General features: G+C 49.7%; 1 protein-coding gene across 14 annotated transcripts in view; it reads left to right on the forward strand.

The window, feature by feature from the left end:
• Positions 1-13,041, forward strand: part of ZNF516 (zinc finger protein 516) — a 124,595-nt gene that overhangs the window by 104,352 nt on the left and 7,202 nt on the right. For 11 of the 14 annotated variants that reach the window (XM_038525749.1, XM_038525754.1, XM_038525755.1 and 8 more), the window contains 2 exons: positions 519-623; positions 8,313-12,609. The exons of 2 other annotated variants lie outside the window; for them this stretch is intronic. In XM_038525749.1, coding sequence (XP_038381677.1) covers positions 519-623; positions 8,313-8,329 — 122 coding nt within the window. In that variant the 3' untranslated portion in view covers positions 8,330-12,609. Of the gene's footprint in view, positions 1-518; positions 624-8,312; positions 12,610-13,041 lie in introns of those variants that run through there. One more of the 14 variants, XM_038525761.1, reaches the window with a different exon arrangement.

Below are 13,041 nucleotides of genomic sequence, written 5' to 3' on the forward strand. Positions count from 1 at the left end.
TTCTATAGCTGTTGCTCAAGGCAGAACTTTTCCCAGTTGGGGTTTTTGTGTTCCCATCGAGTGAGAATGGGGCTGGCGGGAAGCCCCCGGGGAGCTCCCCCGTAGGCGGACCCGTGAGGGCCGTGTGCACCCCGTCCTCGCAGAAGGGACTTACACCCGGCCCGATTCCCGGGGGTCCTGGCTGTGCCCCAGAGGGCGCAGGCACACAGGTAAGGGGCCAGGTGGGCGGTCGGTGCGGGGGGCCCGGCGCGGTGGAGACAGGTGAGCAGGAGGCCGCCTCCCCGTGCCCGCACATGGCTGTCCCTGCGGCGCCACCCTGACCCGCCGGCGGTGGATGGCGGGAGGGCGTCCTGGTGCCCTGAGGCCCCGCACTCCACGGGCCGCCGTGCCTCATGCCGCGCCGGCCACGCCTCAGGCCCTCAGGCGCCCCCGTCACCGTTAGACGGACTAATGGTGTTTTCCTCTCCCCCTCCCCTGCCGCCGCCCCTCCTGCGCCACCCATGGCCACCACCGCCCAGGGATGCTCCGGACGCAGGCCCGCCAAGGAGACTTCGTGTGCGTGGAGTGTGGGAAGCGCTTCCACCAGCCCAGCCACCTCAGGGCGCACACGCAGGCGCACACAGGTACCTGCCCGCCGCTGGGCCTGGGCCTCCGCGGACCCGGGAGGGCACTGGGGGCGGAGCCGCCGCTGCCGTGGTGCTGTCCCCAGCCACTGGCCCGAGGCGGGCGGCCTTCTCCCCGACCCCGCGCCCGCTTGTCCCATCGGCCCCCCAGTCGGTCTTCCTTTGGCATCGGGGTGCCCTGTGCTTTAATTGGACATTAGCCTGTTTGCAGATGTCCCACTTTAATCAGAGAGTCGAGTCCTGGGTGGTGACTATGCTGATGACACCTGCTGCCCCCAGCAGCACGGGAGTCGCCGTGGCCCTGTCATCCCAACATGCAGCTCAGGGTCCCTGCCCGCTGGCGTGGGCAGTCACGGCACCGGGTCCCTGAGCCCCTTGTGCTGGTCTGGGGTGGTGGCACAAGCCCTTGGCCTGTCCGCATGAGCTGGCCCGTCACTGCCCAGGCAAGAGACGCACACTGGGACCCCCACCCCGGGAGGAGGGGGCTGGAGGGCTTGGGGTCGGAAGCCCGTGTGACGTGAGCTGACTGAGGCCAAGGGGTAAGTAGTGCAGGAGGAGGGCCCGTGTGCCGGCGCCGATGATGAATGTCGTCACAAGGGCGAGGTCTGCGTGGGCGAGTGCGCCCCGGCTCTCAGTCTCTGACACTGAGTGTCCAAGGAAGTGGGTGTTTCCGGCCACAGGCTGGGCGCCGGTATGTGTCTGCTGCCCGTGCTTTCTGTTGATGGCCTCGCCTCCCATGGCGGCGCGTCATCACTGGCACACTCCTGCTAATGCGCCCCTTGTGCCCACGGTGGCGTGTGAGTCTCAGGACCTCCGAGGTGCTGGAGACCACGCCGCCTCCGCAGAGGGCCCCGGGCCAGTAGGTCTTCGATTCATCAGCTGTTGGGGTTTCTCGTGGCAGCTGGGAAGAGGCGTGTGTGAGGCCCGCGTCACCAGGGCACCGACGGGCTTGTACCACAAGCGTGAATACCTGTGCGTTGCTTTGGTGCCGAACCTGGCCCTTGGGGACCACCCTGGACCCTTGCCAGACACTGTTGGCCATTGTGGCCACGAGTTACAAGGACACAGCAGGTCCTCACAGCCACCTTGGGTCCTGTGGGGGGTGAGGCTTTGCCACACTAGACGGCCCTACCTTTCTCCCCACGAGGTTTCTGTGCCAGTTTGTTCCAGAGCACTCTGCCGTCTTCTTCCTTCAGCGTGGCGCTTTTGTATTTCCCATGAGAAGTGCCCTGCTAGCGGCCAGGGCGCCGTGGCCACATCCCCTCCTTGATCTGCTTCCTGCCAGCACAGCCACCGTGCACAAGTACCCGTGTGCACACACCCCTGATGTGCGTGTTACCCCCGTACACTTGCAGCTCGGCGTCCGCAAGATGTGCCCGTGCTTGGGCACGCGCTGCTGGAAGACTCAACTTGTGCCCCCCAGGAACTGGGTGCACATATCCTCGTGGCCACCTCACAGGTTGTCCCGGGCTACGAGCCCCCCGCCTTGGTCCCCTCACAGAATGTCACTGCGCCCTCTCCTGCTACCTGCATCCTCTGAGGACCTTCTCACTTCTAACAGGCCTCCGAGTCCACACACGGTCCCCCTTGTCAGGGCAGAGGTGTTTCTGTGCTGCCAGACAGGCATCCAGGCCCTGTCTCGGGGTCAGACCAAGCTCGCGCACATCCTGTCCCGACAGACGTGACCATCTGGGGGACTCTGGGCTGTTGAGGATGGCGATAGTGATGGAGGCGCCCCGGGAACCGCTAGAGCGTTCCTGGTCTGGAAGGTTAGCAGTGATGCAACCGGTAAGGCCGGGCCGCTCCCAGGTACAGGTGGACCTTGGAATGGCCGTGTCCACATCGGGGCCTCTGTTCTTGTTTTATTGCAGTTTTAGAATTCCCGTTTGTTGCTAAAAAGCCTTTTCTTCATATGAACTCGATTCAATGCCCTGTTGTGTGTTACGGTTTTTCAGTCCTGATTGTCCACATTTGAGATGGTGACCCTTGCTAGTAATTTTGTCCGTTGTTACAATTGCCTTTTTTTTTAAATAAAGATTTTATTTATTCATCTATTTATTTACTTATTTGTTTATTTATTTATTTGAGAGAAAGTGTGCACAAATGAGGGAAGGGCAGAGGCAGAGGGAGAAGCAGGCCCCCTGCTAGTAGGGATGCGGGATGTGGGAAGCCCGATGCGGGACTCAGTCCCAGAACCCCAAGTTCACAACCTGAGCCAAAGGCAGACGCTCAACCGCTGAGCCCCACAGGCGTCCCACAGTACTGTTACCGATGAATCATTGAATGTTCTGATTCTCCACGAAAATTCCATTTCTTTAGCTTAAACCTTCAGAATTCTCAAAGAGGTGTGTCTGTTGAGACGACTGGAAACCATATCAGTCACAGGTAGAGGTTTACATCTTGGTATTTCCCTCATCCTATAGTTCTCAATGTTTAAAAAAAAAAAAAAAAACCCACAGCTGCTGTGTTAGGTTTAGGGTACCACAGATCCAGGGAGCTATTCTGTGGTTACTTGTCCAGAGCAGGACTCATGCTACTTACCAGCCATGTTCTGTCTCATGTGTGGCATGCTTTCCTAATATTAAATAATGGAATATGTAAGTCAGATTCCTTTCTTGACAGCTTGAGAAGCTGTGCATTGTGGGCTTTTTTTTTTTGTGATCATATAACATCTTGTATTCATGCAGAAATCATTTGATGTTACACTTAAAGTTAATGGACTTTTACAAATATTCATAATTGATGCAAATTCAGTTTTAAAATCATTTACTCACCCATTAACGATATTTATTGAGCACCTACCACGTGCCAGGCTCCGTAATACTAGGGAGACAACCAGAATATTGGGGACACACGGCAAATACTTTTCCTGCTCTGTTGTGTGTTCAGGGCTGGGGGGCGGTTTAGACAAGGAAACAGGGCAAAGCAGCACAGCAGCAATGGTGCAGGTGAGGGTCCTGGACCTGGACTTGGGCATTTGGAAGACCATGTGGGGGCAAGGGTGGTGTTGCCCTTGGGAGCCTGCCCAAGGGTGGAACAGCACATTCCCTTGGAAGAGCCACACCGAGTTCAGCGGTGCTGGAGGATGGAAGCTTCTTAAGGGCAGTGGAGAGCCCTGAGCCGGGGGGTAGCATGATCAGTGTTGTGTCCTTAGAGGGGGTGTCAGGGTTCAGATGGGTTACGGCATCCACACAGGTGGCTGAGCACCACTTTGGTGGTGCATGGGGTCGTCTGCATGGGACACGGGGGCCCAAGTTAGGGTGGAACTGGGCATGCAGGTGTTTGGGCACAGGAGCTGAGATATGGGGGAAGGAAGGGAAAGGGGTGGAGGTGACCCCGATTCTGGCTGCAGGTACCAGCTCACGTGAGGAGTCTGGCCCCTAGCATGGAACTTGGAGGAGGTGCAGGAGGAAACCCGGGTCATGGGCGCACGTGAGCCTGGGTTGGGGTGCTTCCTGGGGATCCATCTCAGAATGTCCAACAGGAACGCGAATATGTGGGTTTGAAGTGGAGGAGGATGAGGGGATCCTGGTGGTGGTGGCGATGTGTGTGGCTTCCAGCGTTAAAACTCTGTCACGAGGAATGAATTCTGTGTTCAGAGACCTAGATGATACAAACTGATACAAACTGTTGAGATCTTGGGCTTCTGAGTGGAAAGCTCTAAATCTGAGCCACCCCAGGCGTGTGACTCCACGCAGTTCCTGCATCTATAAAGTGACTGCGACAGTGACAGCGACAGCAGCGCTCGGCACCCTTTCTGGACCAGTAACACGGAAGCACCAGCTGAGCACTGGCAGCCGCGGTTACCCCGGGCCCAGCCCCTGCCCTCCGTGACCAGAGGAGCCTTGGTGCAGCGTCTACACGGCGCGTGCTTGTGGGCAAGGGGAATAGGGTTCATGCTGCCGTGCAGGTGCCGGTGGGCAGGATGCTGACTCACGAACGGGGCTAAGAAACCAACATTCAGGGCCATTGCCCTTCCTCTGGGTCTCCGGGCTTTGCCAGAACCCAGCAGCATGCTTCCGGAGGCTCTTCTTCTGTCTTGTTTCGTTTTACAGACTAGTTGTTCCATGAAGGGCGGAGGTATGGCTTGAGAACAGTGTTCTCACCCAGACGTCGGGCCCTAGGGGGCTGCCCTGTGCTCCCCAGGGTAGGCAGGCATCATTGTACACTTGCTGCCGTCTGGCCAGCGGCCCTACTCTGCCGTCTTACAGCAGGATGTTCAGTGTTGGCTGATTCTGACAAATCATCATATACTGCGTATCTGCGTGAAAGTCCGTCAGGCACGAGGTCCGGGTCCACGTGTCAGAATTGATCTGATTCCATTACGTCAGAATGAATGAACACTTTGAGATGTGAATTAATGTTCTTTTGATGTGGTTTCGGGAGCAGTGCCCCTTTAAATACCCTGGTCAGCAGGCATTCCTCCGTAGGTGGAGTGGAGACAATCTCCGAGCCCCTAGACGTTGCGTTGTGGATTCAATAATAGGACATCCAGACCGAGGCTCAGGGTCACAGTGCCTGCTCCCCAGGCATTCACGGTACCTCCTGTACCGTGCTGGGGTGCTGGAGGTGAGGAACCAACCTCCTGAGTGGGGCACGACCTGGCTGTGGGCTAATTGTCCCTAACCTCAGGAATACAGGGCCCAGTGTTTGTGCTTCTAGTAATATACATTGAATTCCGATCATGAGGGTGCTAATATTTGGAGCAAACTTCTAAATGAGAGAAGGGCTTCATACATATTGTCATTTTCAAGGTGCTTTTTCATAGATTTAGCATGACTGAGTAAATGTTTAATTTCTAGTAATCACCAATATTCATCATTAGGAAGAACGTGTTTTGAAAATAATAGGCTGAAATATTGGTATCATGTCATATGGATGTTGGGGGTGAGGGGAACAAACCTAGGAGGCTTCTTTCGGTGTGTATCGTGAAGAAATTGTCTTTTTCTGTTATGTTGTTAAACATTAGAAATTAAAATATTTAGCACCAAGAAAAATAGCCCTCTCTCCCTGCAAATCCCCCGTCCCCCCTGGTTTTTGGATTTAAAAGACCAGACTGACTTTTGCTGGAATAATGAAGTCTGGTGTTTTCAGTTTGTTTGGATTCCTTGCCAAAATTTAAAGGCAAGGCTATGATTAATAGTTTATTTCTTATTATTCTAAATATTATTTAAAAATAGTTAAGCTCAGAGAAATAATCCTATTAATCAAAATAAGAAGAAATGAGAAAATAAATGGGACGCTAATCTATCTCGTGTTTAGCCATGGGTATTATAATGCAGATGATGGAGAAGGCATGTAGCAGTTGTACCTGAATGCACGTACGGTCTGGTTTCCCATCACTTTCACATTCTCGGCGTCAGAGATCAAATTCAAAATCCAGCTCGTGTCTAAGCAGCTTTTGTAATCATAAAACCAAGCAAACACTTAAAAACACTTTATCCATTTTTCTCTTAAGTTCAACAAAACTATGAAAAGTTGTGGATGTGATGAGTGATTTGTCTAAAGTGATACGTGTGTCAGATGTGTGAAGACTGAGGGGTTTCGTGTGTATCCTGGGAGGGTCCAGGCTTTTTTCATGTTTATGTCATCGACCCCCAACGCATGAGTACATATACATCCCCTTAACCTTTTAAAGATGAAAAGAGTAGGCCTCATAAAGTTCCAGAAGTCAGTATCCATCCCTAGAACATTGAAATGCATTAAAGAAAGATATTTGTTTCCTTCCGCATTAGCTGAAAAGCCCACAGTTCACACGGCAGCAAAAAAGAAAGTCAAATTTTCTAAAAACATGTTTCTCATTTTCTGAGTACCCTGTCTCATAGGACTGAGAAAGCAACCTGCATGTGTCAAGATACTATGTGTGCACTTAATTTAAGTATTTCTGTGACTCCTTTCTTCTGTAGCTGTATTTCTTCTTTGCCTGATTTCTTGGATGAATTTCTTTCATTTCCTAAAAGGCCTGTAGGACAGCTGTATGGAGTAATAATAAACTGTTGGTCCCAGTGAATCAGTAAGTGAAAATGACTTCCTTAAAAAAAAAAAAATGAGATGCTATTTGAACACATCCCTTCAGTTTTAAAGCAAAAAATAGACCTCTCTGTGTCTAGATTTATGGACTGACTTTAACAACCCAGTTATTAGGGTTTTCCAGATTACACAGTCCTTCGAAAATAAACATTTTTTTTTTAAACTTTCTGACCTTTGCAATTTAAAACTTCTGTCCTTTATGGAGGTGGGCTCCTCCCCCTGTTACTGCTCTAATGGCGTGTTTTCATTGGCCTCGTGCAGGAGTGTGTACGGTGGTCCCACGGAAGAGAAGTCCAGGCAGCTGTTGGGGGGGGCGCGCAGTCCCTCTTGTATGGAATGCACACTGCTGGGGATCGCCAGCAAGTCTGTTTGCTACACACAGTTAACTTTGTAGAGACTTCAATGACTAACAGTAGCTCCCATTTCTCTCCTGGCAAACACGAAGGCCACCTCTCTTCCTTGAAGGTATCTAGACGCAGTTCTCAAAGTGCCTGGTTGACGATCTCTCTGTGATGGGATGTCACCGTGCAAAAACACGAAACCTCATTTTCAGCTTTCCTGCAGGCAATTCACCTTCTACTTGAGGACGCTGAGTTCCTGTGACGTGTCACATACACCTCTGTCCGTGCCACCACACCCACCCCCTGAACCCCGGAAAAATTTTCATTGGGTCTCTTACCAGATGTCCTTTGGTGTTGACTGCTGGATGTCAGCAATGTAGGGCTTGTTTTAAGTGGGAGCTTTCGGAAGTTATTAACTGAAGAGAAGCGCTTAATTCATTATGTCACCCAGACGCCCCCCTCCAACCCCGCCCCGCACACATGGCTTCCCAGGGTTCCTGGAGGCATTGCTGGAAACCAGTTAGAACCCAGGGAGTGCTCTGGTTTAGGGATGCATGTTCATTTCCGGCGGTTGGTTTCACTTCATTGAGACTTTAGCTGAAGGTTAATGCGGTTGAGTGAGATTAATCGTGCTCTGTTGTTTTTGTCCTCGGATTGTAAAACCCATTGTTCAAATAGCGATGCTTCCGACGTCGTTGGAGAGCCTTCTCTAAAGGCGGCAGGCTCACGTTTATAGTCCCATTTTTACCTCGCAGTGCACTTGACTTGAGAACACTCCTTCTGTGTTTCCGCCGTGGTGATTTTTTATGGAAATTAGCGGGAGCACCGTGGCTTCTCCCAGGCCCCCGTGAGAGCTGTACGTCTCTTACCATGTTCGTACAGCCTCTGAATCTGGCCCTGTTTGGCACTGTTGCTCACCTGTACATGTGCTGTGGACTACAGAATTCTGCTTTTTGGGGCATCTCCCCCCCCCACCTCCCCTGGTTCTGTCTTGCCACCTTTGAACCTCTGGAGCTGGTTTAGATGGTATTATGTGCCATTCCTGGATGCGAAACACAGGTTTGATGATCCTCTCTGAATCCCTGGAAATGATGGTGCAAAGCTGCCTCTGTAGGCCAGGAAGGCACATTTAAAATCATCATGCTTGAGCAAAATGAGTTGCCGCTAAAACCAGGGGTGTTGGCCGACCTGGCGGTGTTGCCGTGTGAAGGTCATGGTCAGCGTTCTGGGGTGTTGATACAGGAATCGATAGGAAAAATGCACTTAGATGCCAAGAGGCAGAAATGAGCTTTTCTGTTGTGTGCTTTCTCTCATCCAGGGGAGAGACCGTTCTAACACAGATCCCGTCCCGACAGTGCCTCTCAGAAAGGGAACCTGAAGACACGTTTCCAGCGTACCCCGGTGCCCCTGACAGCCGTCAGCAGCCCCCTTGCGGATGTCCCCACAGCGACACTGACCACCTCGTGGAAGATCAGCCGCAGGACTCCCGCCCGGACACCTTGAATCCTGGAGCCGCTGAGCCGGAGTAGAGACCGAAGGGAAATGCTTCTCCTCCTTGTTAAACATTTAAGAATAAATGAAGATGGTGTGTCTACTCTAGAGTCACCCGTAGATATTCTCTATGCATATATGTGCTCATCGACCAGGCCCCGTGCTTTCTTACCATAAACAGTGGTGTCGGCAGGCACAGGCGTCTGTGCTGTTCAAGACAAGTTTGAGACACTGGAGAGAGGTTCGTGTGTGTGCAGAAGACACTGAGGAAGCCCTGAGCAGGAGCCGCCGCCGCCACCCAGGAGGACTGTCGGGTAATGTCCGGACACAGTGGTGGTGGAGCTGAGGTCGGCCAGGTGTTAACACCACGGCCTCTCTGTGTCCTAGGGGCTACGTAGAGTGGTCCGTAAGAGAGCAGAAGGTGGTGGCGCAGGGCCGTGACGGGGCCCCACCGTGCGGCAGCCCTCGGGGGTCCGTGTGCATTTCCTGCGGGCACCCCTGCCCGCCCACCCCACCCCCCGCCCCGTCCTTCCCATCATTTGCTCTCAGTGAGCCCGCAGAGGAGACGCAGCTCTGGGAGTGCTTCTGTTCTGCTTTGGAAAAGAGCTAGTTGAACACTAAGAAAAGCAGGCTTCTTTGTTTATTCTCAGGACCTTTTTGTAACAGGGCTACATTCTACAAACTGCTCATCAAGGAAGACTGCCCGTCTTAACAAATTCTCTAGCCACTGAACCCTCCTGGTCCAGACCCGTTTTACTGATCGCGGGAGAATCCCTGAGCAGATTTGGGAGCCCTGGTGCTCTGGAAACTTCTGCTCCCCCTCCCTCCCTCCCTGCCTACCCGCCCTCACCACCTCACCCCCATCTGTCCCTCCACCAGCCCAGCAAGTAGGTGTCTTTTCTTCTCGGGCCTGGGGACCCCCGCAGGATGAGTACCTTCATCATCCCCAGAGCGTGGAGGTCCCCAGGCCCCTGGGTGGGGGCGGCTTTATATACCTCTTCCTCAGTCCCGCAAATGCAAGTTTTTATGGTGGGGGTTAAGGCCCGTAACAAAGGATCTTAAACCGTGCAGTGTACGCCGTTAAAATTGTATTCCACAGATATAAATATTTTCTTTTCCTGTTACCGTGACACTATGTGTGATGGTAATATTTATGAGAGTTTCAGATTTTTGCACATATGATTTTATGCATTATCAAAAGTTACTGCTGCCTTGAATGAAAATGTTCTGTGAAATTTTTTGCAAAAGCTTTACTAGGTTTTTTTTAATTGTGAAATTTTGTAAAGGCAGGAAATGGATTAAAATGAGCATGCTAAATATATTTTTCAAAAAAGCAATAATTTTACATGTACAGAAATTATCCTAACCTTTAATACTGGTGAGAGCGACAGTTTACTTAATACGGTAATGGATTAGTGCAGTTTTTTGTAGAAAATGGGCTTCTGATACAAAGATTTGTTTAAACACGTGCGTGCACACGCACACACATACACACACACACACACACACACACACAAACCCCGAAGTGTGGTTTTCCTGTTCTAATGATTTGTTGAATTATTATTATATTATTATTGTTGATGTTGTTATTAGTTAATGTTTGATTCTGAATTCTACTTGTTACTGAATTTAAATTACTTGAGGTTCAGGTTACTTTGCAACACTTGCAAACAATGCAATGTAACTGGCTAGCTTCTCTATACATACGTATGTATACACACGTATGTATGTGCACATGTATATGTATGTGTGTATATGTAACGTTTCTACTTATTTTTTTCCTGATACTTATACACCAGATATGTACCAGAATGATCTGTTGTGTTGGTGTAATTAGGAATATCCATGCAGATTCTATCGAGCAGCTGTAATTGACTGTTTTCTGTAAAGTTATTTTGAGCAAAGTTGCAGAGACACATTCCTCTGTCCACCTTAGAAATCAGAATGCCGCCTTTCTGTTGACTTATGTTTGATCATTTTGATAGTTTCCCCAAAGTGATAATTTCTGCATTTCATTTTCTTGGCTGAAAGTGAATAGTGACAGTTCAGGAATGCACAGGGGTTAGTGATTCAGTCCTGTCTGTTTCTCTGTGTTCTAGTTATTAAAAGCAATTCTGTACCCAAAGTGACACGGAGGTGTCGTGTACATTCTTACTGTTTCAGAAGCAGCACCCGGGAGCCCCACTGGCAGTTGGAGCTGCCTGGTGGAGACAGGGGTGCGTGCCTGGGGTCCCGCTGGTGGAGTGTGCAGCCGAGTCATTTTACGTAACCGTGTGTGCTGTGCCGAGTGCAGAAATAGGTTTCCACGTAACTAATCAGACGGAGGAGGACCCTCCGAGGATGCCACCCTCCAAGACACGCTGTTCTCGGGCCTGACTGTGGTTTCTTTCTTCCACTGGTCATCAGTATTGTATTGGTTTGTTAATGCGTTTATGTCAGTTTGACCATAGTATTTAATATGATTTGTGTTTTCTTATTTATTTAGCCAATATGTTTTGATTCGCTTTTTTTTCGAATGGTAATTTCCGCATGATCTCTCCTGTAAGTCACCTTCTGACTGTTACAGACTTTCTACTACCTCTACCGATCTGCTGTTTCCTTGTTTCTTAACAGGATTTTTACAGTGTTGGCGTCTAATGTAACTTAGACAATAAAGGGTTTGGTTGTCTACACTACAGCTTCTCCGTGTATCTCCCCGCCCCGCCTGCGCTCTCGCTGTTCCTGGCGCGGCTCTGTTGGCCTGGCTCTCCTCCTCGCCTCGCCCTCTCCGCCTCCCCGCTCAAGTCTCTTACTTGTTGTCGAAGTCAAATAACACGTAAATAATGAGCTTATAGGAGTCTTTCAGGTTATTCACTCATATTCCTTAATTTTGAAGAATGAACATTTACATTCTCTGAAAAATCGTCTGGTATGCCTCTTCTCTGGGAGACACTTAGCTGTTTTGCCACTTTCCTGCCTGCTTTTGGAAGGTCTCTTGGCACTCCCAGACGGAGACTTTTCATTGTTGGTCAAAACACAAGTAGATTTTCAAGGCAAGCGGATTTTGCCTTCCCAGTTTTGAAAAGTATTCAGTGCTTTTAGAGGTCCCTCCAATACTTACTTGTTTTCGAAACCAAGAAAGACCCTGGTTTCCTGATAAAAACATGCTCCAGGAAATCACTCTAGTTAATAATTACACACGGCCACTGGGTTAGGTGAAGGGCTGTTCATTTTGCCCAGGGTGTCAAGAGCCGTCTTCAGACTTGGCGACTCTGGCACAGGCTACGTACGTTTATAGGAGCATCTGTGTCAGGGCACAAGCGTCCGTGTCAGGGCACAACACACGCACAGATTTAGTAATCTAGCACTGCCTTCCGATGGATGTAGTGTTGAATGCAGCCAGTAACCGGTGCCGTCTCTCTGACGCCTTCCAGGGCGCTGGCTCAGGGAGCTGCTCAGTCTTCCCACTGGATAGAGAGGCACGAGAGAGAGCGAGAGAGTGAGCACTCCTGGCTCACAGGATGCATGTCCCCTGGATCGCGGACAGCAACTGCACCTGTCAATCTATGCCCAAAGGACACTGCACCTCTTGGACGCTTGTGGCCATATTTCACTTTATCAATAGTCCTGCTTTAAAGCAAAATAAACGATGACTCCCCAAACATCGATGATGTACAAACAAGAGGGACTGTATGTGTTTGACTTTCCCACTTTCCAGACAAAGTAGCATATGCTGTTTTACTGCTTTAACTTTGGTGAGTTCTGAGTGCAGAGCATTTTGTTCACTGAGTAAAACAAAAATCACAGGCCAGGACTTCAAGAGGTGGTGTAAGTGCACTGCAGAGCCCTAGCACACCTGTGTGAGGGGACCCATGGAGAACGTTCATTCTTCATCAACTTTGCTAATGATACTTTGAGGCAGTAAAATGCAAAAGACCATAGAATTTGTATTTCTTTTTTTTTAAATACAATTTATAACATTATATTTTGTACTCTTTATATTAGAATTTGTAACTAGATTGATGTATTTAACTCTATTTCTGAAAGAATAAATCAATGTTTCAGTTATGTGATAAAAATATTTAGATAAAACATATTCATTCTATTGGAATTTGAAATCAATAAAAAGATCTTGGAGTTCTTGAGATTTGTAAGAGCTTTTTCCCCCGCTTTCAGGAGGTGGCCTAAATCCTTTGTCTTGATCTGTGGTTTTCTATTTTTCTTGGTAGAACACAAAGCAAAGTGTTGGCGCTCTTCATATGAGCAGGAGAGCTTTAGTGTGATTCACAAGATCATTCATCTAAAACTATGTCAAGATGGCCAAAGTAGTTTTTAAGGTTTTTTTGTAGACTCCAGGGCATACACACTGTTTGTTTTTGAAGACAACAATACCTCAATTTCTCCCCCTGCTTATCTCTTCTTTCCTGCCCCATGTACACACACCATTCTTACCCTTGCTGTGTGAGCCATACAGGATGTACGATATGGACATGAAGGGAACCCCGAGTCAGATGAAATCATTGTATCAAGGGCTTGGGTTCAGAGGCACTGATGGAATTTTAATTTAAAAAGATAAA

Source organism: Canis lupus, chromosome 1 (assembly GCF_011100685.1).
Source record: "Canis lupus familiaris isolate Mischka breed German Shepherd chromosome 1, alternate assembly UU_Cfam_GSD_1.0, whole genome shotgun sequence".
Classification (NCBI taxonomy): domain Eukaryota; kingdom Metazoa; phylum Chordata; class Mammalia; order Carnivora; family Canidae; genus Canis; species Canis lupus.